The sequence below is a fragment of the Tursiops truncatus genome, chromosome 18 (genome assembly GCF_011762595.2).
Source record: "Tursiops truncatus isolate mTurTru1 chromosome 18, mTurTru1.mat.Y, whole genome shotgun sequence".
Lineage (NCBI taxonomy): Eukaryota > Metazoa > Chordata > Mammalia > Artiodactyla > Delphinidae > Tursiops > Tursiops truncatus.
The window spans coordinates 32,557,552-32,584,743 of record NC_047051.1 but is presented as its reverse complement, the minus strand read 5'-3'; the positions used below and the strand labels follow the sequence as shown (position 1 = coordinate 32,584,743).

General features: G+C 36.6%; 1 protein-coding gene across 1 annotated transcript in view; it reads left to right on the top strand.

Moving 5' to 3' along the window:
• DIAPH3 (diaphanous related formin 3) overlaps nt 1-27,192 on the top strand; it is a 539,529-nt gene that overhangs the window by 76,522 nt on the left and 435,815 nt on the right. Inside the window, exon 4 of the mRNA XM_073795265.1 lies at nt 7,797-7,901. Coding sequence (XP_073651366.1) covers nt 7,797-7,901 — 105 coding nt within the window. The remainder of the gene's footprint in view (nt 1-7,796; nt 7,902-27,192) is intronic.

Genomic DNA, 27,192 nt, shown 5'->3' with positions numbered 1-27,192 from the left:
ATTGCTCTTGTAGGATGTTGAGCTCTGAGGTCCCAGGAGAAGTAATTAGGGGATCACTGTGGACCTCTTAAAACGTATAACCAATTTGTGGCTGTAGTGAAAAAAAAACATTAGCAAAACTGCTACCAAGAACAATTATTTTGGCTTTAACCCATGAAACAAAGCATTGAACACTACTGAAATGAGATGATAGCTGTTGACAATAAGAGTGTTTGGTTTTGATATTGCTGTGCTTCCAATTTTTACCTTTTAATATTATGCTTATTGATCCTTATGAATGTTTTGATCCATTATTGTACTGTTTTTCCAGGATCCATTTTATAACTCTAGTCGTGCTTCTGCCTGTCTGTAGTGTTTTTCCTTTCTGGGTAAATTTCCTCACACCTGACCATCTTCAATTTGCTGCTTGTATGTTCACTTAATTCTCCAAATAAGTCAATCATTTTAAGTTTAGTCTGACTCTCCATGACATTAACTATCCCACTCAACTTGATGTATGTAAATTTAATGAACATGCTGTCTTGTAAAATCCACATCCATGAATGAAAATAGTGAGTCTAATGTTTGTAATTCAGTTGAAAAAATGTCCACTCTCTGTTTGCCATTCTCTGCTTGATTACACCTTGGTGCTCACTAGTTGCATGTATGTGCATGAGTATTAAGATTACATCTTTTTTTCTCTCTCAGTTTTGCCAGAGAAGAAGTAGAAGGTATTTATTTTGTGTTGATATTTTATCAGCCTAGGATGGAGTCAAGGTGTCTAAAGATAGTAGCAAACTTGGATTTTCCTGGTTTGTGAGAACTTCTGGCCCCATCTGACACATAGGAAAAATCCTTTGGAGCATCTTAAAAGCTGCTGGCTTGACTACATGTCATTGACCTGGTTTCCAGGTCAGGGCCACAGCTACCCATCTGGTGTCCTTGTGCAAATTAGAAAAATGTGTACACCTTCTTTCCTCTGAGAGGACACAACACCACACAAAGTCACACAGCCTGGTGAGTGAAGTCTTGGTAGGATCTCAGTGCTATTCACCTCTCAAGCAGGTGCTGCTTTGCACAGCTCAACCACACACTGACGGTTCCAGGTCACAGAGGTTGTGTGTGGTTCTGCTAGTGCTCCCTGAAGACATGATGGATTTTAGCTTGGCCAGTTTTACCTGTGCCAGTGCCACTGCCTGGAGACCCTGCCTCTGGAGCTGGACTTTGTTTCCATTACTCTTCAAGACTGGGGCTGTGAGTGTTATCTCTGGCTCCAGCTCCATTTCCCAGAAAATTACCTGCATTTCATGTTTGTCCCAAAATAGGATTAGCAAATTCTATTTGGGAAGTTTTGTTATATCTCATTTGACAAATATCTAAAAAGTATATGCAATGTAAAAGAGACGGCAAGTGTAGAAAAAAGTTCTTTTAAAAATTATTTGTGAAGGAGGAAAAAGAAAGGCATATACAAAGGAGAGCTAGGGTTGAGGGGAGGCTTTTTTCTTTTAATTTTTAATCCATTAAGGATTAACATGTTTATATACTGAGACCCAACCAACTGAGAAGAATTTAGTGAAACGGGATTAAAACAGGGTAACTGATGTGCAGTGCCCTTTTAGGAGGTGAAAGGAAAGAGGATCCAGAGCATAAATGAATGGGATTATCTTTGGATAGAGGCAAGAGTTGGCACAGAAAAATTAGTGTGCAAATAAATTGGTAATAGAGGAAACAGGAAATTGAATTATAGGTTCCTTTTCATGGAGGAAATTAAAATTTGCTTACTGAAAATGGTAGGTAGAAGCAATGGTTTCATAGCTCCTGGAAATGGCAAGTTTGAAATGAGTACTCTAGGGAATGTGAGGAGAGACCACTAGGATTTTCCATCAATGTTATAGGAAGTGATGGACCATAAGAGACTAATTGGGAGAAAATGGAGGGGGTCACGACACTGGAGGTTTTATTGAGGTCAAAAAATAGGTGGCTTGGGAGTGGGAGAAGTGAAAAGATAGAAGATTGAGGTCAGAGAAAAGGATCTTGGGGATTATGATGATACTAGAGGTGGAACAGTTTTTAGCTAATGAAAAGGCCCAGGTGTGGTCATGAAGACCGAGGCTGAGGAAAGTGGAAATGAAGATTGCTGGTTGTGGGTGTGAAGGCATGGACTGGCAGAGGAGTCAACACAAGGTGTTGGCTGCCGAGCATGTCAGATGGCATTAGGCCCAGAGGAAGTAGGATTTTATTTATTTTATTTTATTTTTATTTTAATTTTTTGCGGTACACGGGCCTCTCACTGTTGTGGCCTCTCCCATTGCAGAGCACAGGCTCCGGATGCGCAGGCTCAGCGGCCATGGCTCACGGGCCCAGCCGCTCCGCAGCATGTGGGATCCTCCCGGACCGGGGCACGAACCCGTGTCCCCTGCATCGGCAGGCGGACTGTCAACCACTGCGCCACCAGGGAAGCCCGGAAGTGGGATTTTAGATAATGGAGATAAATAATATGGAAATAAGAATGGAGAGACAAATCTAAGCTACAGGACTGTGGCCAATTTACAGGATTTCCCTAAGTTTTAGTTCTCTCATCAATAAAGAGAGGATAGTACATACCTCAAAGGGTTATTACTGAGTATTAAATAAATTGTGCTTATAAGTATTTTAGCACAATGCCTGGCTCAGACTTAACCGCTATTTAAGATTATAGAAATACCAGGTCCTTGTGAAAAGGTGTAGCAAGTGTTGCTTCGAGAATGAATGAGAAGGATGGTTCAGAGAGTAGATTTGGAATGAAAATGGGAAGACATGTGAGCAACTTGAACTTTGTGTTTTGGAAAATTCCGAAGGATGCCTGACCTTTAAAAGATTTTGAATGGGCTTCTGTTACCTGTGTCTTAACTCTTCCTCTCGGTAGCCTCAGATTTGTCTTGATAGTGGTTTCTTTACTTCCCTCCCCTCCATCAAGTTTGTGTGTATTTATTGTGGCCAATACACTACAAACATTTATTTAGTGGATGTTTAAAAAACTACTGTATTTTTAAAGAATGTAGGATGTTCCATTTTTCTTGTTCTTTTCAAATTAGTTTTTTAAAGCAGAAGTTTTATGAATATTTTAATTTAGTTTTTAAAAAACTTTATTTTGAAATAATCTTAGACTTACAGAAGAATTGCAAAAATAGTACAGAGAATTCTTTTATACCGTTCACCCAACTTCCTCTAATGCCAGCATCTTATATAACTTTAGTGCAATTATTAATACTAAGAAATTAATGTTGGTACAGTAGTTACCAAACCATAGACTTTATTCAGATTTTAGCAGTTTTATCACTGATGTGCTTTTCCTGTTCTAGGTTACAGCCCAGCATCACATCTTATGTTTGGTTTGCCATGTTTCTTTCATCTCCTGATCAGTAGTACTTCCTCATCTCTCATGACCTTGACACTTTCCAAGAATCCTGCTTATTTTTTAGCATGCCCCTTAATTTTTTTTCTTCAGTATTTCTTCCCTGTATTTCTGAAATCTGCCCCTAGTGCCAGTCAGACTCACATAGTGAAGTAACACAGTGATTCAATTTAAGTATAGTTTTTAATTAGAAAGTAATTAACTAAAGGAAAATTACTTTTTGATGCTGCGACTCCCAATTTCCCCAGGCAAAAAACTGTGTTTAAGCATGTATATGAAGGTAGTGCTATAAGTGAGTTAATTCATTATGTATGTTGCTAAGGTATTAATAGAACTTTCACAACAAAACCAATAATTACTCTTCAGATTGACAGACACTAAAGTTTTGATTGATGACTACTCAAAAAATATTTTTAAATGAGCTATATTCAGTTAAATAGCCAACTGATAAGGTTTTTCCATTTAAAGAAATAGAATTTATCTCATACCCACTGAAATATTAGCCTCATTCAAATCATTCCTCAGGCCTTGTACAGTTATGTGTTCTATGTATTTGCTGTTTATTATTTTATTTATTACAGATATTTATTGAGTTACATATATATCAATGTATAGATATATATATTGAAGTAAGCTGTTTTTCAGGGCTGTTATAAAATCTGTAGCTACAGTATCATTCTGTATCCACACAGTGTACTACATGTCCTGACCTGTGTTTGAATGGAAGAACTGGTTAACACACAGAGGTTTATATTGCTTGTGTAGGCCATAAATGTGGGTTTCTGTATTATTCAGTTCTGCTTAGAAAGAAGGCTTATTATAATATAAAGTAAGTTATTTTCAAATGCTGTAGTGGACACTGTTGGTGCCCCTCCAAGACCCCCTTCACCAGGCTGGTTACGGGCGTACCCAGGTGTGAGTGTTGGCTCCTGGTGGTTCACATCTGCCCTCTTAATCCAGAGATTTGGCCTCAGGGAACTGGGGTCCTGCAGCTAATGGCTGACTGACTTGGGTGGTGTCAAGGCTGGCCTCTCCCTCCAGGTACTATCTACTGCTGTGCACTTCAGGCTGAAGCGAGAATCCAGCTGAGGCCACATTTTCGAATGTCCCTGTCTCAGTCCCCTTTTCCTGAGAGCATCCCCCTCATTAATCACCTGCACCTGCATCCCTGTCCCAGGTCTGCCTCTAGGGAACGTGCCCTAAGACAACGGAAATGCGATATGATCATACTAACCAGCTGTGAACTCACTAATGTGAAAACTGATGACTTGCTCACAAGAGACCCTTTACAGTTATCTGGAAACTGCACTAGACTGGGTGTCTGGGCTCCAGTTCTCAAGCTTCTAACAACCAGATAGCTCTGAAAAGTCATTTCATTTCTATGAGCCTGTATTTTCTGTTGTGTAATACATACATGGAGTTTAGACTATGTGATATTCAAAATCTCATGCTGAAGGTTTTGCCTTAAGGCAGGGGCTTATTAAATAGAGATGCTTGGCTCCCGCATTGCCTCCCACCTCCAGGTTCTTGGATAGCTTTGGAAGATGTTCAGCTTAACTTGAATTGGAACTATAACATAAAATATGGATGTGCATTTTCTGGGAAGAAGCTCCAATACATTTCGCTAGGACTCTGTGACCCTCAGAGGTTCAGTGCCAGTGTCTTGTAGAGTTTTCTTCTTTTTTAGCCCTGTTCTCCACTGATAAAGATTCAAAATCCATTCTAAAAATCCTGTACCCTATTCCATAGATACATACATTTTTTTTTCTTTCCATCACTCCCTTATTTCTCTTTTTCCTTTTGTAAAGGGCAGAACTTTTCTTACTCTTTCGAGTGCCATTTCTTCCTGGATGTAAAGAGAAGGACCATCTGTTAGATGAAGTTACATACCTAGTGAGTGATCCTGGAAGGTTTGTGCGATTATGTAGGTGATTCCAAACTTCTCTGTAGTATCATTTCTTCTTTGTTTCCTCTTGTTTTTAAGCAGCCACTGTCATTAAACTTTCGTTATGGAGTTGAGTGTCATATTTAGACAAGAGAGGTGGGGTAAGCCAGAGGAAAGAAGTTGGGAGAACTCTGGGTTTCTTCCTTAATTCCAAACATACAACGTTTGTGTATAAGCTCATGTTATCGTGAAGATGCCTTTCCAGAAAGAAAGCAGTAGTCTTTTCTTTCTTACAACTCCCCACCTTAAAATTTTATTTTGATTTCAGCCACAGCTAATGGGTTTTCTGTTTTTTAGTTTTCTATATCTGTTAAGTATTTTAATTTGCTGGTTAAAGAGGCTGGGTCACATTTGGCCATTAGACAGAAAATAAAAAATACAGTGAATAATTTAAAACAGATGTTCTCTGTGCTCTTAGGTGCCCCTCACACACACCTTTTATAGCAATTGCTCCTTAACTTCCTCATTACTTTTTCTTAGTTCAATTCTTTATAGATTATATAAACTATCTCCACTCATAATTTAAAAAAAATCAACATATAATGCCTACTGTACTATATAATAAAACAGTATGTATTTCATTGTAAACAGTTGGCCATCGACTACTCAAGAAGGCACAATAAAGTCACATTCTGGAGTCTTTGCCTCATGCCACTGTGAGTACAACAGCTACGATGTAGGTTGATATAGGTATGTTGTTCTGTTGATTCAGATACCACAAGCAGCATTGTCCTGGGATACCTAAATTTCAGAAATGGAACACAAATGATGGTAACGCTTAAAACAAAAACAGTGCAACTATAATTTACAGAGTAGTTGGATTCTTGGAAAATTCAATGTATATTAAGTTACATAATATATAAAGTATTAAATATGTAACAATTTACATATTCTGTTTTACATCTAATTTCATTGAATTAGAGTCTAGGCATAGATAATTATGATTTTCCCTCTCTCGTTCTCTCTGTTTATCTCTCTGTGGGACACAGGACAGTTTCTTATTGTGTAGGATTAGCTCATGTGTTGCAGAATGTCTAGCACACCTTTCCCCTGTAAATGCTGGTAGCATCACCTCAGTCACCATGACAACCAAAATGCCCCGAGACATTTCCGGAATGCTTCCTAAGTGGTGTTAAGGTGTATTGAAAATCACTGGCTTAGAGAAAAAAAAAAGAAACAAACTAAACCATTATTCACATAATAGGATATTTCTAACCAGAATAGCCAAGAGTGACGTTACTAATTGCTACCTTTTATTGGAGTATCAAACGGGACAACTTCTAAGATCTTAAATTTTGTATCAAGGTGAAATGAAGGGAATTTTGACTTTTAATTGCTTCACAGTTTTGGTAGCCAAAAACTGAGTCAGCTAAAGGCATAAACTACAGTGTCTGAATTGTAGAACCCTTATAAAACTTAGAAGAAATTTAACTTTCTGGGCTCACTGGGTGATCCAAAGTCCTGATTTTTATGGGCACGTTTCTGAGTGGATATGTAGTTTATATACATTAAGATGTCCTACATTGCACACAGATGACCCAAGGCTAAGATCAGGAGGAAATCCATTTGAGCTGCCCTCTCCTTCAGCCATTTTTGTCTTACCTCAGCCTCCCTTCCTTTGTCAACTGAGCTGATGGATTCTGGTCGTAATTCATATCTTTATGCGGATATTATTGACTTGCAGTTTTTAGTCAGAATTAGGTCTGTAGCAAGATCTAGCTTACCTAAACCTTTATTTTGATTGGTGCTGTTGAGAAATGTTAGGTTTTTAGGTGGTACTTCTTTTTATGAGTGCCACTTTTATGTGATTTAGAACATGCAATAAATTAATGAATATTTTTGATAGGGGTGGAGAAGAGACAGTTAAAACTGTAGGATGCTTCACCTTTTGCTAGGATCAGTATTAGGTATTTGGTATGTGCTTGTAGCTTATCAGAATCTGAAAAGGGATTGGCTTATTTACCTTTTAATTCTTATGATATATGGAGGAGCGCTTTCAGAATGGTGCAAGATGGCTTCAGGTACAGCTGTTGTAAAAATATGTTTATATTTTAAAATATATTTATATAAATTATAAATATTATATATTGACTATAATACATATAGATAAATATATTTTTATATGTAATATATATATTTCACAATTATATATAAATTGTGAATCCTAATAAGCTTATGGAAGGCAGAAATCTTCAACTGTCTAATTATCTATAGTGATGTGAATGTAATTTTACTAGCCTGCTGTGAATTTAAAAAGTTTTTCTGGTAAGTGTTTTACCTGCTAAAATGATCTAGAATACTCTGTTCTCTGTATCTCCAGGTCCTTTCTCTTTTTTCTCCTGGCAGAGCTACATGTAAATCATTCCAAAACAGTTAATGCTGCTTTAGTCACAAAGTATTGATTTTCTGTTCATTGTGTATGTAGAACTGTTGCTCTACTTAGATTCTAAAACGAGGCTTTTTAATTGTGTTTTCCAGGAAGATATGAATTTAAATGAAGATAAAAAGGCACCATTGCGGGAAAAGGACTTCAGTATCAAAAAAGAAATGGTGATGCAGTACATTAATACTGCTTCCAAGACAGTAAGTAAAACTGTCAAGTTGAGAAGTACTGCTGAAGCATGTTGTGGTATGGAAAACAATACATTTGCCTAATGAAGTGCCTAAGTTTGCGGGCAGCTGTAATCATAGAGCTTTTGTATGTATAATTAAAGGTACAAGTATTATAATAAGTTTGTTTAATTTGAAAGCATTTCTCACCTTATAACTTTTAAACTGCTTTTGCTGTTTGGCCACTCACACTGTTAAGAAGCACTGTGGTTGCTTGGTCCACTCACTCTAGGACACCCCTCCTTGTTAGTGAATTAAGATGGGTATTGATTTCTAATGTCACTTATAAACTGGGATAATACTTGTATTGTAGAAAAGTGAGACTGATTTTACTCTAACTACCTAAATCAGGATACATAATAGTGGCTTAGAGGCCTATCTTTAATGTGAGTTTCCCTGTGGATAAAATTAGCTTGCAACAAATTATAAATGTAGACACTGCAAGGAGCATTAAGAATCCACATGGCTGCCACTTTTCTAGGGAAACATGAAATATGTGGGTGGAAGTAATAACTAAATGTCTGAGAAACATGACCAGCACACAGAATCAATTATATTTATTTCATGGAACAACAAATGAGCTTTGTTGTCATAAAAAAATTGCGACTAACTGGATTGGATGAAAAATATAAGATGGAAGCTAATGAAGAAGCAAGGCTCGGTAGAAAGACAGTAGAAAATGCTTTTGGCTGAACATAAAATAGAATTGGATTTGAGAAAAATAACTAAACACACTGTAGTTTTCACTGGATACTTTAACCCAAGGGCAGCTTTTAAGAATGTAAGTTATTTATACTTTAACTCCATTTATCTACTAGACCAGTCAGTGATTCTGAGGTATTTCTTTTGGAGGAAAGACTCAAGTGATGTTTAATTTTTAAACATGTCTCATTTTTTGGCTGCCTGATGTTCAGGTGTAGAATTCACTGAGTACTGTGCTTTTCCCAGTTCTTTCTATGGGCTCTGTATCTTGCCATTGAGATGTGAATTGCTTTTGTCCCTTGATGATACTTGGCCATCACAAATTAACAGTGGGGATTTAGGAGTCAGAGCTCTGTGTTTTGGATTGACTGTTTATCCTCTGTTTGATCTTGGACATCTTATTTTATCTTTCTGATCCTCAATCCCCTCGTCCATAAGATGGGGCTAATACGTACACCATAGGCTTGTTGTTAGAATTAAATTGTTTATTCTGTGATTAGAACGTAACAGATTTTTAACTGGTGGCTGCCTCTTGTGGTAGCAGTGGTTGTAGTAGCAATTGTTTGTTTTTTATTTTTCTTTGTGATTTACTGTTGAAATTCTTACTGTTGAAATCATTACACCACAATTAAAAATATAAGTAAATGTACCTCAGTAAAAATACAAATTTCTTATTAGTGAGTCTACATTTCTAAGACGTTCATTTGTTCACTCAACACATTTATTAAGTGTCTGTATGTCGGGCACTTAATAAAAGTGTCTGTATTTAAGGCCCCAGCGACTGAGCACCAAGATAGTGTGTCATTGTTTCCTATGGAGCAATGAGACACACATGACAGAAACACACAAACACATGTAATGGGAGGTGAAATGTGATGTGGGGAAAAAAATGCAGGGGGAGTGGAGATGGTGTACCTGTTTTATGTTGAGTCATCAGGGCAGAGTCTCCTGTTAGGGAATTTTAAATCCAACAAGCATGAATCCACTTAATATAATTACAAGAGATAATACATTAGTTAGAACTGGTATAGAAAACCCTAGCATAATAGTGCAGTTTAATTCTGGAATTTCAGATAAACAGACTTTTTTATAGAATAAAACATTTTGAACTTCTTCATAGTGGATCTGTTTCAGCTTACATTCACTGATTTTAAAGTTTAATACTCTATTTTGGACTTGGGCTGGGATTTATTTACTAGAATTAAGTAATTAGGTTATCAGGATTGAAATAGATTAGTTATCTAAAGTATGATTAAAGCATTTAATTGGTGTGTGGAGAGTCATGGCTTTTCCTAGGAGGGTTCTGAATAATTCAGCAAATGGTTAACATTGTAGAAAGTTCAAACTGACCAGTCATCTGTTTTTGCTCTGGAAGTAAAAACACATTTTATTAACTCTAGGATATGGACTTTGTTATGCCAGTATATTTAGGTCAATGAGTACTGCAAAAGTTTCTCTGAGAAAAACAAAGTTCATAGGTAGGTTGTTCTAGAGAGGATGTGGGGACTTTGTCAGATGTTAACATTTTAGCCTTAGAATTTGCTTTGCGATTCTCTTTTGTGGGTAAGCATTAATATTATTTTTTGGAAAATAGTATTGATGCCTACAGTTGATTTTTTGAAAACGCTTTTGAAATGTTAACACTCAAACTAGCCCTAAAGTAGATCAGCTTGGTTTTAAAATAGGAAAAAACAAAAAAACAATAAAAACCATCGATCAAACTAGGTTGTTTCCAAGATCTTAGTAGGTTTCAGTTTAGGTGGCCAAATAGTAAGACTGAATTTCTTCAGTTAGGAAAGATTATTAAAATTTACTAAGCAAATATCATACTTGAGGCTAAAAATGCCAGATTCACGTGTTTCTAAGTTCCTAGGGCATGGGTATGTGATCCAGGTTTGGCCAGTACAGTCTGATGGTCAGGTCTGGTGGGGGCTTCTGAGAAAGGTTTCTCTCCCTCATAAAAGGGTCCAGAGCAGGAAAGCTGCCATTCCCTGCTACTTGTCGTGGCTGTGAGGGGGTGTGGGGTGCTTGACGCTTGACGTCATGGAGCTGCTGCTCTGGCCCAGTGCAGTCCTGCCTCCCAACTCTTCCATTATATGAGGTGATGCCAGTTCTTATTGAAGCTGCTTTAAGCTGGGTTTTTGCTTTGCTGCTGTAAACATCCTGATAGACCATCCAGATACATTTTGGCCTACGTGGGCTATCTCTTTAATTCACTCTGGAAATTTCTTTTTCCATCCAAAGGAGTATCTTAAAAGATCCTCCCCTCACCCAGTATACTCAGAGCATAGATGGGGAGGCACTACAAGGCCAGGTGCCCATCCCTTGGTAAATGACTTGTGCTTAGCAGCAAGTTTATTGGAGAAAACTTCTTTCAAGAAAGAACGATACAGATTTTACCTATGTACTATGACTTGCTGGAGGGTAAGACTATTCTGCAATTAGTGGTAAGGACCTTATAAGTAGGATGTGATGTGATAGTCCAAATGGAAGAGAACCCACAGTTCCTGAACAAGGTAGGATGAAGAAAATTCTAGAACAAGAGAGGATCTCTTAAACCACAATTGCCAAAGAATTCTCCTATTTTCTAAATGGAAGTGAGCTAGAATTTAAAATACAAATCTACCATATAAATGTATTTAATTATGCTTAACCCAACTGTGAGTATAATTCTCTTTTATTACATGTGGTTCAATTATTTTTAATCCTTTTTTTCCTTAAACATATTTTAAAGCCCCCTTCAGATATTAAGTGATGATTTTTGTAGTCAAGATTCTTTTGAGTGGAACCAACCAAGCTTGGGAGATATATCCTAATAGAGTTGCTGCCTTCACCAAGTTTTCCTTTTCTTATTTCTTCTTTGTTTAGGTGTACCATACCCTTTATCTGTGACATCAGTGTATATGTTGTGTTCATTTTCTGGGTGTATTTTGTCTGGGTAATATGGAAGTCTCCCATGACAGGGTTAACAGAAAACCATGGATTAATTTATATGCAACTAAAGAATGTGTTAAAGAGGATAGCTGTAGAGAGTAGGATTTAGATCAATGAGTTGCCAACACCCTCCTACTCCCACCCCAACGCGTTACAAAGGATTAGTAAAAATAAAATCTCTTTTCTATTTGTTGAGAAGAAAAAATTTGCTGTTCCACTTCTAGGCTTTTTCAGGGTGATGCGTGGCAATTCAAAACTAGAGACAACTTAGAGAGGCCAAAACCTATATCCCAGAAAGTGAAAGGAGGAAGAGGACAATCAGCCAGGCGTGTTTGAGCGATAGGACAGGAGAACCAGAAAGATATCTGGTCCTCTGTGGGGAGGTGGAGTTTCAGGGGGAGAGAGAGAGAGACATTTAAAGAGTTTTGGGGGACATTTTGTTTTATGCTGTGTAGTATAACACCTTTATGATGTCTTTAAGAACGATTATGTCTCTAAGAACCATTCATATTCTTTTTTTCCTAATTTATTTTTATACATTGAGATGACGACACTGTCCAGGCAGTTTACTTCTATACAGACTACAACCACTACAACTATGACTTATCAGCGCATGGTCTTTTTTGGCTGTACCATTAGGTGTGGATATAATGCTTTAAAAATCTCTCTTCAAAATGCATACTTCTAGTTCCTGAGGATTGCACTAGGTTGGAATCCAAAGTTCTTACAGGCTCCTTGACATCCCCCGCTGCCCCCCAATATGTCATAGGAAACTGTATCCCAGCTGCAAGTAACAAGGTCATTTTAGGTGGGCTGACATGAAATAAAAAAGGCCTAATCTCACATTTCTAAGGTGCATAATTATAACATCCATCCTTTATTCCCTATTTGTATTTAGTTTTTTCCTTTTTGATTTCTTTTTCCAGGGAATGAAGCAGAAATCCTCTTTTATAAGTGCTCCTGGAAGTTTACTAGCTTCCTTTGACTTTGTTTCTAATTTTTTTCTTTCCTAGTCAATCTAGACTGCAGTCAAGTGACTTCAAGGGCTCCTCCGAGGCATTTGTTAGAAAAGTTTGGATGGCGTTTAGCTTTACTCCTTGAATCCTTTCTTAAGTATTTCTGTAGTTCTTGCTTAGTCTTCTTTAACAAAAAATAAAGTTAAATAACAAGTATTATAGAACATAATTTTAAAAGGCACATAGAAAGATTGTAAGAAAAGTTTCTCATGATGAAATGACTGAGTGTAAATTGAGTTCGTAAGTGCAGGATTATAGACTTTCACATATGTGTATGTATGTAGGTGTGTAGATGTAGTGTTAAAAGTATTTTGAAAGGTATCATCACTTGTTCTAGCTCAGTAGGTCATGGTGTTCTCAAACATGGAGGACAGAGTTTTCTGCAGTATCAGCCTTCTAGGCATATTTTGATCAGAAGAGAACTGTGTTTTGAGAAAATATTAGTTGTGTGTTCATTTGCATGTATGAACGTTTTCTCCAAGTAGAAAATCTAGACTTGATTGAGGGTGTTTTCATAACTTTCAGTGTGTGTTTTATTTTTTAGATTTCAGTTTCATATGTAAATTTTGAAAACATTGTCAGATACAGGTAAATCAAGTTGTTGTTGTCCTTGTTTTTTTTGTTTTTTTTTTTGCGTTACGCGGGCCTCTCACTGCTGTGACCTCTCCCGTTGTGGAGCACAGGCTCCAGACGCGCAGGCTCAGCGGCCATGGCTCACGGGCCCAGCCGCTCTGCGGCATGTGGGATCCTCCCAGACCGGGGCACGAACCCACGTCCCCTGCATCGGCAGGCGGACTCTCAACCACTGCGCCACCAGGGAAGCCCAAGTTTTTTGTTTTTGTTTTTTTTTTTTTTTTTTGCGGTACGCGGACCTCTCACTGTTGTGGCCTCTCCCGTTGCGGAGCACAGGCTCCGGACGCGCAGGCTCAGCGGCCGTGGCTCACGGGCCCAGCCTCCTCGCGGCATGTGGGATCTTCCCGGACCGGGGCACGAACCCGTGTCCCCTGCATCGGCAGGCGGACTCTCAACCACTGCGCCACCAGGGAAGCCCTGAGGTGTTTTTTAATTTATATTAGGTCTGGAATTATCTTAGAGCATCTCTACATTTTGCAAATGAAGTGTGCAACAGCCCCCAGTTAGTAGCTAGGACTAGAAACCAGGGTTTCTGATTTTTTTAACTTTTGATTTACAAAATGAAACACAGTTATAGAAAACACCAACAAATAAATATGTAGCTTAATAAGTTTTCATAAGAACACCACCCAGATCAATAAAGAGAACCTTGTCAGCCAACTTAGAAAGCCCTCCATCTACCCTGTCTCAAATCTTGCTTTTTTCCTAAATCACTGCCTTGACTTTTATAGGAACTACTTCCTTGACTTTCTTTAATTTTATCTCCCAAAATTATACCACTAGACATCATAGTTTATTGTTGCTTATATTTTAAAATTGGAATATCTTTAACTTTTTTTAATCTTCAGGTTCCCTTTATTTTATCTAAGGCAGTCTGTATTTTGCCGATTGCATACTCGTGGTAGAGTTAACATGTTTCTCTTTCCTTTGCATTTCCTGCAAAGCCGCAGCTAGATCCAGAGGCTTGATCAGACTCAGGTTTGATCCCTTTGGTAAGACCGTAGGAGGTATGCTCTGTATTAGGGAGTACTTCATATCCAGTTTATCATTAAAATTCTGTAATTTTATTTTCATTTATTAGTTAGAATATATTTAAAAAGAGACATTTTCTCACAAATACTGATTACCTTATGATATAGGAAATTTAGGATAAATGCTTGATTCTTTTATTTGCCAGTTTTCAAGATATTGAATTGGTTCCCTATCATCCTCTAAAGGTGTTATATTATTTTTAATATTATTATTCTTAGTGAAGCTTAAATTGTCCCATCTGCAACCAGTGGTTCCTTGTCCAGTTGGCTTCTAGTCATTTTGATTGGCATGGCCCTGTTATTTTACATTGTTTCATTTCTATCTGGTAAGGTAAGATTACGCAGACTCCCCTCTTTTCCCACACTAGACCTGGAATCTGTCATTTCTTTTAGTGGGAAATGATATTTCAAGAACAATCTGGGGGTCAAGGATACTTATTGCTATTGGGTTAATCACTGTTTGTAGGCCTTTTCAGTGGAGAGAGAGCAAATGAAAAAAGTATGCGTATGTATTTATGTGTATGTATTTAAAATTTTTTTCTTTCGCATGTGCTGCCCACATCTCCAGCTGTTGTTTTTCTTTTTGTACTAATGGAGCATATAGCCATTACATTTTATACTCCTTTAGCATTTACTAACTGTGTTTAACCCCTATTTAGTCTTTAATTCTCTGAATAACTGTATTTTAATGCTCACAACTAGTCCTTTTGTTAATATTTCTCTTAGTCATTTTGTTTGTCTGAAGTTTGTTCTTTAGTAGATTTGTCTGAAGAGGTCATGGAAACAGTATTCCTTGAGTTTTTCATGTTGATAACAGTATTTGCCCATTATTGTTTAGTCAGTTTTACTGGATATAAAAACTTTGGCTCACATGTTTTTTTCCTGTAGGATCTTAAATTTACAATTTTTTTCCCTTTTCTTTTTTTTTAAATTTTATTTTTATTTTTGGCCTTGTGGCATGTGGGACCTTAGTTCCCTGACCAGGGATTGAACACATGCCCCCTGCAGTGGAAGCGCAGATTCTTAACCACTGGACTGCCAGGGAAGTCCCACAATTTAAAAATTTTTCTAGCATAAAGCATGACAGCATTGCTCTTAAAAGGTCTGCAGATAACTAATTTTCATTCCCTATAGATTACTAGCTCTCTTTATTTATATGTCTGACTTGGGATTATAAAATATGCAGATACCCTTTCATTATGTACTTACTTTGGTTTTCTTCCTCATGGATCCTATTATCGGTATGTTGGATTTTTATATATCTTCAATATGCCACTTTTTCCCAAATCCTTTTACCTTATTCATTTCTTTTTGATTTTTTTTGAAAAAAAATTCTGTATTTCATTTCTAAATCTCTTATAATATGATTTATTATTTTTTGTTCTTATATTTCTTCTAGTTCAAGCTTCATTTCTGAAGTGATTTATTTCCATTCTTTTTCCTGAGTTTGCTCTCCTCACTTGTCTGAGTTTTTCTAATTCTGCTTTAGGTATTTGTTTTCATGTTTTATATATTTTTTAAATGTCTCTTAGTTCATTTTGAAATCGTAAGTGACAGTTTGCTGTGTTTTATGGTTATGTTTTTGTGGTCAGTAGGAATGTTTAGCTCCTTGTTGATTTCACTCTCAACACTTTCTCCACATTGTGGGGTCCTGTCCTGGAAGGGAGCCCTGACCTCAGTGTTGGGACTCAGAGGACATTGACAGTTCCAGTCTCTTCAGCTCTTTTCTGCTTCCTGCACTCACCCACAGCTGGTGTGGGCCAAACCCCAATCATTTTCAGCTGCTGTTCTCAAATTGCTAAAGAATACCTCTGGGCTACTTTAGAATTCTCCTGTTTTCACATCATCAGACATCTTGTTTATTTCTCTGCTTCTTTCCACACAGACCGTGATGCTGTGCAGATCGTGTGACTGTTAGTGGTTTCTCTCCAGCTGCTTGTATTTTGAGGATCATGGAGATACCTTATTGCTCAATATTGTTAGGTTTTTGGTTTTGCTATTTAGTTGTTTTGTTTCTTTTTCTGTGGAGATCCAGGCACTTTCAGAAACTATGCTCCTGCTGCCATCTGCCCAGGTCCTTTAGTCTTCTGATTTTTGAATTATTTTCCTCATTTTAGGTCAGTTTATATGTTTGGTTAAAAAACCATTTCTGGATTGTTGGTATTCTTCCTCTTGCTCTCCCCCAGCCCCTCTTGACTTTCAGTGGAGAAAATGATGATATATTAATTCATGACTTTTTCCTATATAATGTCAAATGATAGCTCTAGATTTTGCTGTTTATTTTACCGGTAAACTGTCATCAAACCTCTTAATGGTCCATGACCTACAAATAGAATTAAATAAAACACTAGTTTTAGTCTTAATTTCTATATTATGTTTGTGCAGTGCTATCATCTTATATAATTTAAATAAGTTATGCAAAATGCATTCTTTCTTATATCCCACTGATAGTTGGGAAATTCAGACTGCCCTTCAGTACTTTAACCCCACCCCTGGAAAAATAGGTCTCATCTGCTTGTGTGTGTCTATAAATTAGTGAGTGTGTTAAATCTATCACAGCATGAAATCACTTCAAGTGCTGAAAGACTATCTTAAAGAATTTAAATTGATTGCAGATGTTGGTGCAATTAAGCAGGACTGATGAGCCTCAGAATCATGTTTCTCAGATTTGAATATGAATGCATTTAAAAAATTATAGTGATGTACTCCATGTAAATGGAGTTCATAGGCATCTGAGAGTTTCTATCACCTTGTGCTTTAAAATGGTTTAGCAATGTGAGAAGTGATGTGTGACCCCTTATGCAGATACCTATATTACTTAGAATGAAAATGTATTATTCATCTTACGTATGTACTTCCGTGCCATCCTTAACCAACTAGAATTGACTTTGAATGATTATTTTCCTTCGTTATTCCATTTGTCTACCAATTTTTCTACCTTTTATGCCTGTAATTCATTTGAAAATTATTCTATAGACAGAGAAGGAAGTATAATGTTATTTCATTTGCATTTTTAAGAAGAAAAAGAGTATAACAAGCCGGATGTGTTGGTTTAGATAATAAAAGCATAGGACTTTTTTTTCCCTTGAGGTCAGATCTTTTGACTAGTAGGACTCTTCTTACCTTTAGTTGCTTTGGCTTTAAATTGCTGAGATGTAAAAGAAAGTTTTCTATTTATTATTTTAAAATATAACCTACTGGGTTGCAAATTAGGAAGTGAATTTTGAAACAAGTTTGTAACAAGATTAAGTAGAGTGTATGGCATGCTCATTTTCAATTTATTTCAAATTGATCTGTGCACATTAAGTAATTAAACTCATCAATTTCTGTAACACATTGTAAAATGTTATGGACATTAGGACTTTATTATATATATAGTAGTAAAATAAATTACAAAAATGGTGAGTATATTTAGATACTATTTTTAAATACTAAGAAAATTACTGAAATAGTATAGTAATATTAATGATTTGAAATAGGAACAAAGAATACATTATATTTTTTTCTGGATGGTGTGAATTAAAGCTGTGTTCTACAATATTTTATAAAAGGTTATTTTATTCATCACGGCACACTATACTTTGTTTTTAGGAGTTGAGAATACAGCTTTGCTACTTCTAGCTTTGTGATTTAAGAAATTTCATTATGATTTCATTATGCCTCTTGAAAACTTAGTTTACCAAATAATAAAATTTAGGAGTGTTTTTATGAGAATTATGGTATGAGAAGTAGGGCAATGATTAAATAAAGTCTCTTATGTTATCTTTATCTTAAATCTCTTGATAAGTCATCTTATCAAAGTTTAAAGTGTAAAATGGGACTGTGTGAATGCTACAGATGAAGCATTCTTAAATCTGATTATATTGGAATAAAAAGTTAAATACAAATTATTAAAACTGGTCATCATAAAAAAATACAATCTTTTTTCTACTTAGAGCATAAAATTATATATTCACATCTCAGTATCTGAATACAGAGCCAAGCCCTTTTCTTTGAGTAGGAGTTGTTCCTACTTTGATTTTTCCTACATAAAGCATGAAGCATCATCTGTGATCACCACTTGTGTATTTTAATTCAGCCAAGAATTTATACTTGTAAAAACAGTCTAAGTTCAGACCTATGAGAATTTGTATGATTTTTACAGTGAGATCTTTTCAGTTCTCTTGATCATACCTAATTTGAAAACAAATTTTTTTTAAAGCAACTCAGCCTAATCTTGATGTTTCTAAGCATTAATTTGTTACAGAAACAACTCTTTTCATTCTTGTATATTATTACATTAACAAGAATGATATTATCATACTTCATAAACAGTTTGGGGTTTATTTAAAAAAATCACCTCTTGGTATTTACAGAATTTGATTCATAGGAGTAACTGTGTCGCCTACAGCATACTTTGGGCATCAATCACTCTATTACAGACTAGTGGAAAGCCTGATACTGGATGTCTGTCTCTAGCACCTTAAACAAGTCACACTCCGGTGAACTTTATTTTTTTCTTTCCTTTATCTCTCCAGTGGGGTCGTAAAAATACAATTTTCTGTAACTCGTTTTATTTGTTACCCTATGTGAATGTTCTACCCTCTGTTAGAAGTGACTGACTCAGCTCCAAGTGACTCAGAAAAACAGGAACATGTTGGTTCCTGCATCTGGGAAGCCCTGGGATATGCTGGCTTCAGGCCGGCCTGGATCTAAGTTCTCAGGTGACGTAAGGACTCGGTCTTCCGTATCTCTTAGCACTGTTTCGCTATGTCTTGGCTTTATTCACGCAGGTTCTTTCCATGGTATATCTAGATGGTTAACAGAAGCTTCTGGCTTGTTTCCTGTATTTTAGGTCAGTAGTCTCCAAAATTTTTTGATCACTTACCCTATCAATTTAAAAAAAGCCGATCATATATGCCACTAAGCCAATAAATGTTTATTATAAACATGTCCATTGTATTAATACTTCATATATATTACAGTAAGTCCCCTACATATGATTGAGTTCTGTTCGGAGAGTGCATTCGTAAGAGTCCAATTTGTTTGTAAGTCCAACAAAGTTAGCCTAGGTACCCAGCTAACACAATCGGCTATATAGTACTCTACTATAGTAGGCTTATAATACTTTCCACACAAATAATACATTAAAAAACAAACACAACAAATAAAGAAAACATTTTTAATCTTACAGTACAGTACCTTGAAAAGTACAGTGGTACAGTACAATAGCTGGCATACAGGGGCTGGCATCAAGTGAACAGGCAAGAAGATTTACTGACTAGAGGAGGGGAAGGAGGTGGGAGATGGTAGAGCTGAAGGATTGTCAGCAATAGGAGACGGAGGGAAAGCTGCAATTTCACTCACACCTTACGTGATTGGACATGCGAACGCACATTTGCATCTTTGAAAGTTCACAACTTGAAGGTTCGTATGTAGGGGACTTAGTAATATAAATTAATGTATTAATATTTTATCCCTAATATATAATATGAATTGAAGATATCATTAAGATTTATAAATCAAAGTTTTAATAATTCATTAGAAAATTTTGCCTCATTCACAAACCCATTTGGTTTTTCTTTTTTTGTTTAGTTTTTTTTTTTTTTTTTGCGATACGTGGGCCTCTCACTGTTGTGGCCTCTCCCGTTGCGGACCACAGGCTCCGGACGCGCAGGTTCAGAGGCCATGGCTCACGGGCCCAGCCGCTCCGCGGCATGTGGGATCTTCCTGGACCTGGGCACGAACCCGTGTCCCCTGCATCGGCAGGCGGACTCTCAACCACTGCACCACCAGGGAAGCCCTTTTGTTTATTTTTTATCACACTTTAACTATACTAGATTCATGACAAACAGATAAATATGCCTTTTTTCCCTACTCACATATTTTTGCACAACCTACAAATTACTTGATGACTTGTTATTTTCAAGAACTATACAAGTTTCTGGGCTTGGTGCCTTTTTAAAAGTAAACTTTTAACTTAAAAATTTTTTTTTATCAGTTTTCTAAAAATTATACTCTAACCCCCAATTTTAAATCTCCTTTTAAATTTAGTTACCCATTATATTCATCCTCTTATAATGGAATCTATCATAGCCATTCAGGAATGTTCTGGGAGCATGTCCAAACCTGCAGTAACCTTTGTTCATGGGGAAACCTTTGTTCCCCGAAGTTCCTGTTGACTTCCATCTTGTCCACATCAACCCTTTTTTGTTCTTGCCTGTACCAGTTCCTCTATTCTTGTACCGCTATCTAACTCCCATCCTCCACTTAGCCACATTTAATTAAAGACTCAGTTTGTGCTGTTTTGACCTCAGTACTGCCACTCTCTTTGCCAACTTGGTTAGTGCTTGAGGGCCCAGAGAAGGTACAACGTGCCCTGGCTCTGCCTTTGTGTATTGTACTTGGAGGAAAAAGACAGACGAGAGACATGCATCGAGCTCATGAGTTATCTGGACAAGGTAGATTCCTTTGTGACAGTATTACCTTTGTGAATTCATGACTGTCTACAGGTGATGGATTTTGAAGCCTCACAAACTTGACTGGTCAACATTCTAAGACTCAGTATGTATTTTGTGGGCAGGTATACAATCTAAGCTAATAGGGACTGATGTATTAAAATCCAAATATCACTTTAACAATCCGTAATCAGAAATACTATTATTAAGGAGAAAATTCTTATATTTTCTTCTCTCTTTTTAGGCTAGTCTATATTGGATGCCAAATGACAGAGAGTTGCTTACTTGGTTTGTCGATGATCTACTATGAGGATAATGGGGTGTGTGCCCATAGCATCATATGCTTTTCCTATCTGAACTGTCCTCATACTTCATGTATAAATTAAATTAGTTGAGTTAATGTGATGGACTAGAAACCCCATGAAGGCAGGGAATACATGATGCAGCACAAATTAGATGATTGTGTTAATATTTCTGGCACCCCTTTTCCTGGGGAGTCTTAGTGGGGCTCTCTGAAGAACTCTGGGTCTCTGGACATGTCTGCAGGTAGGCCTGCAGACTGCTTCCTCTTATAGCACATACTCACCACTGTTAGAGTACCCTGCAATTCTGGAGGCCATACTTTTTATTGTAATTAAAATAAATTCTTGATCTTGATGCACATGTGTAATCTCTTGGGTCATTTTAATATGAGGCTGATTATCTGTAATATTTTGATTTTTCGTAATTCATTATCTGAAGTCAGTTGTAATTTAAGATATGGGGGTATCTTAACAGTTGGTAAAATGTACCTCCCTTGAGGTTCACTTCTTAACTCCTTTTAGAGGAGAAAGTGACAGGAACTGGTGTCCTCATTTTACTCTTTCACTAAGAATTTTTATTTTTATAGCTTCTGATCTTTATATATTTCCCCCTGTCATTTAAAAAAAATTTCTTAGGAGACAAAGGCTGTTTAAATAATCAAAATGATTAGAAATTCTAAGATCAACTTATTTAGTAATCAAGTAACATTTTAAGTGTCATTCATTTATTCAGATGCTCAAATTTTAAATTATTAAAATCAAAGATACATCTTAAAAAGCTACAGAGTATCACTTAATGAGGTGGTCTTCAACCCATATGGTACTATCCTGTTGTTTTGTCTGTTCTTCCTTACTGAGAAAAGTATATGATTTCTAAATACTTTTCACATTAAAAGTTCTGTAGAGGCCTGGTTTTCTTGTGAGATGTGATCAGAATTCAAATATCATCTTAAAACAAAATAGAAATAAATAAATGAATGAATAGAATGGCTGTAAGCAATTATTTACTTTTGTATAAAGCTTATTTAAAGTTAATAACAAAATCTAAGTTAAGAATGTGACTAATGGGGAATGGACTGAATAAAGGTACTTAAACTGTAACAATTTTAACAATCTTTTTTTTCTTATTTCAAAAATAATGCATTGTTACAGAATATTTAGGAAGTATAAGACATTATAAAGAAGGAAAGAAAAAAAATCTATCAACCCAAGATAAGGCATTCAGCTACAGTATTAAGGCTGTTTTGATTCTGAAAAAGTCTAAAAAGGAATTATTATAACAGTAAAACTAAGGTTTCTATAGCAGAAATATTTAATGTGACTTCTACTGTGTTAGCATTTTGGCAGAAGTACAAAGGCCAAGGATAGCAAGTGGGCTAATGATAGCAGATACCAGAGCAGTGTGGCCATGAAAAGTGATTGTGAAATGGATTGTGCTACCATTAGCTCATTCAAATCCAGGCTCTATAAGAATAGGTTAACAAATATGTAAAAAATAGAAGATTGATAGAGGCTTTCTTTGGAGATACAGGTGTCAGCTATGGCATTATCTCTGACACCTTTTAAGGGAGTAGAACCAAATGAGTGGACATTTGAGAGAAGCTGACTGTATCCTTTCCAATTTAAGGACATAGGAATTAGAAACTGGCTCTAAAGGTAAGGGCTATGTGAAGTGCTTTGGTGGCAGAGCGAGGAGAACGGCTTAGACCTATTGTTGGAACAAGTTGAACTTGTACCAGAACATTGACTGGATGTGGATCTCTCTGAAGGGAGTTGACTTTGAGTTGTCTTGGAAGGAGTTTTGCCCAAGGGGCCCACCTGCACATGCAATGACCCCCAACAGAGAGAGTCTATGTGGAGTGGACTGCCAAGTCTCAGCAAGGGAGTCTGAGTAACCCACATGTGCATCCCACAGAAGGAGGCAGCATTTGCCTATCAGCCATATCCAGAGGACAGTGGCACCGGCGTGTGACAGTGATACCTGATTACAGCAGTTTTCTACACCTTAACTTTCTTTCCTCCCTACTCTCTCTCTTTTAAACCCTGAAGGTGTTGGAGGAAACGTGGTGAGTAGCGATGATGGAATTGAAGGACAAGGTGGGAAGATAGTGAAGATCCACAGCCCTGTCCAACATTATAGATTTCCTAGTCCGAGTGAGGGCCACACTGAGGAAAGGGGAACTTTAAGTTAGTTGAGATTGAAGTTTTAAGATTAGGCCTATCTCTTCAGTAAGAAAAACTCATCTTTGCTAGGCTGGGTAAGTTATATGAAATGTGGAATATCATTCTGGGGTGATATTACTAAAAATAATCTTGGAGTGAGACAGTGTTTTTAAGCAAGTTTAAATCCAGAAATTGTATAGGAAAAGATGGGTACATTTGTTAATATAATAACTCAAAACTTCTATATGGGCAGTGACAGGGAGAGGGAGGGAGTAAACAAAGTTAGAAGACATAAAAAACTGGAAGAAAATAGTTGCTAACGTATCACTAACGTGTAAAGAACACCTACAAATCATTAGGAAAAAGATGAATAACCCAATAGGAAATTTTTTACTTAGTATGAGTAAGCAATTTGCCCAAGGAAAATACAAATGGCAAGCAGCCACTTGAAAAGATGTTCAATCTCAATATGTAAATTAAAATAGGTATGGAGAGCATTTTTCATCTGTCAAAATAGAAAAGCTAAAAAAGAGTGCTGACAGTAAGTGTTTGGTGAGGGTGTAGAAATATAAAGCAATTCAACCTTTTGGGAGTATAATTTGACAGTATCTTTCAAAATAAAAAACTTGCATACCCTACTGATCTAACAGTCCCAGATTTTGAGTCTGTTTTTATCAATAGCTTTAATATATAAAGATCTATGTATGAGGTTGTCCCTTGTAGCACTGGGTAAAATGTCAAAGAAATTTAAAATAACCAAAATAACCATCAATGGAGAAATGATTAAGTAATTTATAGCACATTCATGTAGTGATCGATAATACAGCTATTAAAATGAATGAGTTTATGATTTGGAAAGTTAGCTGATATAGAAAATGGTATAGAAGCACATGTATAGTATGAACCACTTTTTGTTTAAAGAAAGTTGTGTGAGGATGTACATGTATATGTGAATGAGTTGGTACCTGTGTGTATTTATTCATTTAAAGGAAAACTCTATGTATTCTAACCAAACTTGTTAAAACACTCACAGTTGTCTGTCATTTTGGCCTAGAATTGGAGAAACTGAGGAAAGAATTCCCATTTCCTCTCATATTCAAACAAAAAGGAGTAGTGGGATTATGGGTGACCTGTTTTTTGTTGTTTTTGTGTATTTCTCAAGATGAACAGGGCTTTTTTTTGGACAAAAAGCAAAGAGGATGATATGGGGGGAAGAGTGGGACAACCATCTACCAGATTATATCAGACTGTTGCATGTTGCCAAGTGCTTGCTCCTTGATTTTAAGCTGTAGTGATCTGGTCTTTCTTCTACTACATGCGAGAAACTTGGAGAAGCTAATGTCAGTTAAGACAAGGTCTCAAGTACATCAAGGAGCTCACAGTTTAGTAGAGACAAAGTGTATCGGCAGGTGAAACGAGTACAGTGGAATACATGGGCCCTAAGTGCACGTTAAAGTGCTGGATTGTTGCCTGCAGCCATGTTGAGAAGGCCTCATACTCTGTCTTGGGAGGGTTAGTGGGGAGACCCTGGACTCTCCGCAGTCTCCTACGGGCTGCTCCTACTGCGGCTTCCTTTATCCAAGTTTTCGGTACTGGTACCAGAAACTGTCTTTTTAGAATAATATTTTCTTAGCAGAAACAAAATCTGATGTTGTTGCTAACAGAAAATACCATTTTTATCTTGTTTACCAAGTCATTTTGCCATGGCGCAGATGGCCTGATAACACGGACCACATTTCAATTAGGAAAATAAAAACAAATCAGCAGAGCTAATAGTATGCTGTTTGCAGAGCTTTTAAATGTAACTTGGAATAGCACACAGATTCATTTTACATTCTTGTAGTAAATTGGCACTCATTTAATAATCACTTTTATTTACAGAACTTACGTTTTGGAAACATCTGGATAAATCTATGAATAATTTAAATGTTCAGTTTGTGATCATTGCCAAATAGTGTTTATTAAGCACTTACCTATGTGTGACAATGCTGGATGATGCAAATACCATAATAAATGAAAAATATAGGAAACTTTGGAGACTTGACTCATAAGAGGTGTATTACTACATTAAAATATATGAAAATAATTATTTATACTTGAAGTATTTCATGTGATTTTTCTGTCTGCCTTAGAATTTATTAAGTATTACTAAAATTGATTTTTTTTCAATATGAAAAATTAGGGGGTTAGATCTGATAACATCTAAGTTACTTTTCATTTCTGAAAATTCTTTGATTCCTTCCTTTACCAGGAAATGTTTCTCAGTTAGATTTCCTGCTTTCAAAAACTTGATGTCTTCATCTTAATACGTTTCAAAAGTAATATATAATCATTGCAGAAAATACATATAAACCAAAAAGGAAAAAATGAAAACCATCCACAATTTCTTCACTAGAGATAACTGTTGTTAAACATTTTTGGTTCCTTTTATTCAGAATGGAAAATGTGGTTGAGAATACCAACCTCAAGATGTAGTTGTGGAAAGAATGAAATACGGAGTGTTATTACCACACACATGGTATCTGGCATATATGTTAGGTAAAGCATCTAGTAGTACTAATGAAAGGTATATTCTTTGTTTTCTAAAGTGTCAGCATTATTTCTGATGTTTTTCTTTTTTTTCTTTTAATGTTGTCCTAATTATGTTCCAACTCCTTTTGTTCTGAGACTGGTTAGAGACCCTTAGTAACTGTAATTTATAGTAAGTAGTATAAGATACTCTTTGTAAAAAATACATTTGTCCTCTAAGTGTTTTTTGGCATTATCCAATGTCCCATTTCAAGAAAATTTTAGTGTTTGTGTATATAGAAGTTCAAGAAGTACATATTTTTTCCTGAAATTCATGAAATTGGTCATGGCATGTCAGAAATTGGTCATGCCAGAGATTAGTTTTCATGTTTCTTGGTAAAAAGACATGGTTGAAAACTTCTCAATGAAGTTAACTTAGCAAGAAGAGACAAATGATGGAACCATTGTGAAAGCTTCTGTTAAGTGGATAGAGGAGGAGATTCTGGAAAGGTGCTACAGCTGTATCTTCATCTAGAGATATGATATAGACAGCTAGAGAAGAATTAGAAGGGATAGTCTAGGGAGAGGAGGGCTCAGATGGGAAAATACAAAAAACGTTTTGCTTCAGGGAGACTAGCAGAGGGGGACCGAAAAGAGACATGGATTAGGAGTTCCCTGATGGTCATTTGTAAGAGAAACTCTGGGAGAGGGCTGATGAGGGCAGAGGTAAGCAAATCTATGAAGGCTTAAGAAGTGAATGCATATTGAGGAAGGGGGGAAAGTGAATACACACCATACTTGTCAGTGTTTTAGTGGTGATAGAAAAAAAGAAATGAATTAGTAGCCTGAGGGGAAGCAGAATTGAGGGAGGTTTGGGTGAGAGGGTGGGTCTGGTTGAAAGGTTTGTAGAAAAGGAATCACTACAGAGAAAGAGGGAAATAAGGACTGGGATTAGACTGCTGGTTTAATGTTAAAAGTCATAAGAATAAAGAAGCACACATGTTTTTCTGGGCAGGGAGTCTGGTAAAGATAGAAGAAAACTGTTTCCTTGATGGAAGAGGAAAGTTGAGTCAACTGCCTAGTTTCACTGTTCTTAGTGAATTAAGGGGAAAGTCATAACGCTAAGAATAGGGCAGAGACAGGGATAGAGCTTTGAAAAGAGCCGATGGGATTTAAACAGGTATTGAAGGAATGGAATATGAATAAAAATATCTGAAAGCTTCTTGAGGGCCCATGTGAGGTTGGAAAATATAAACAAATACTAATGAAAATTCTCTTTAGTGTAAGAACCTTTTTGTGACTATATAGTCTTATATAGCTCCCTCACTACTCCCCCATCATATCTCAAAAATAAAAGTGGATCTGTTCTGTTGAAAAAGAGTAGTGGGCCTTAGAGGCCATGGTTAACCCTCCTGTGGTCAACTCTGACCACGTCTACAGAAGCCTAGAGTTCCAGGGGATACAGTATAGACTAACATAGCCTGTCCTGATAGGGGACAAGTAGAAGGCACAGTAAAGGAAGATGATTAATTAGAACC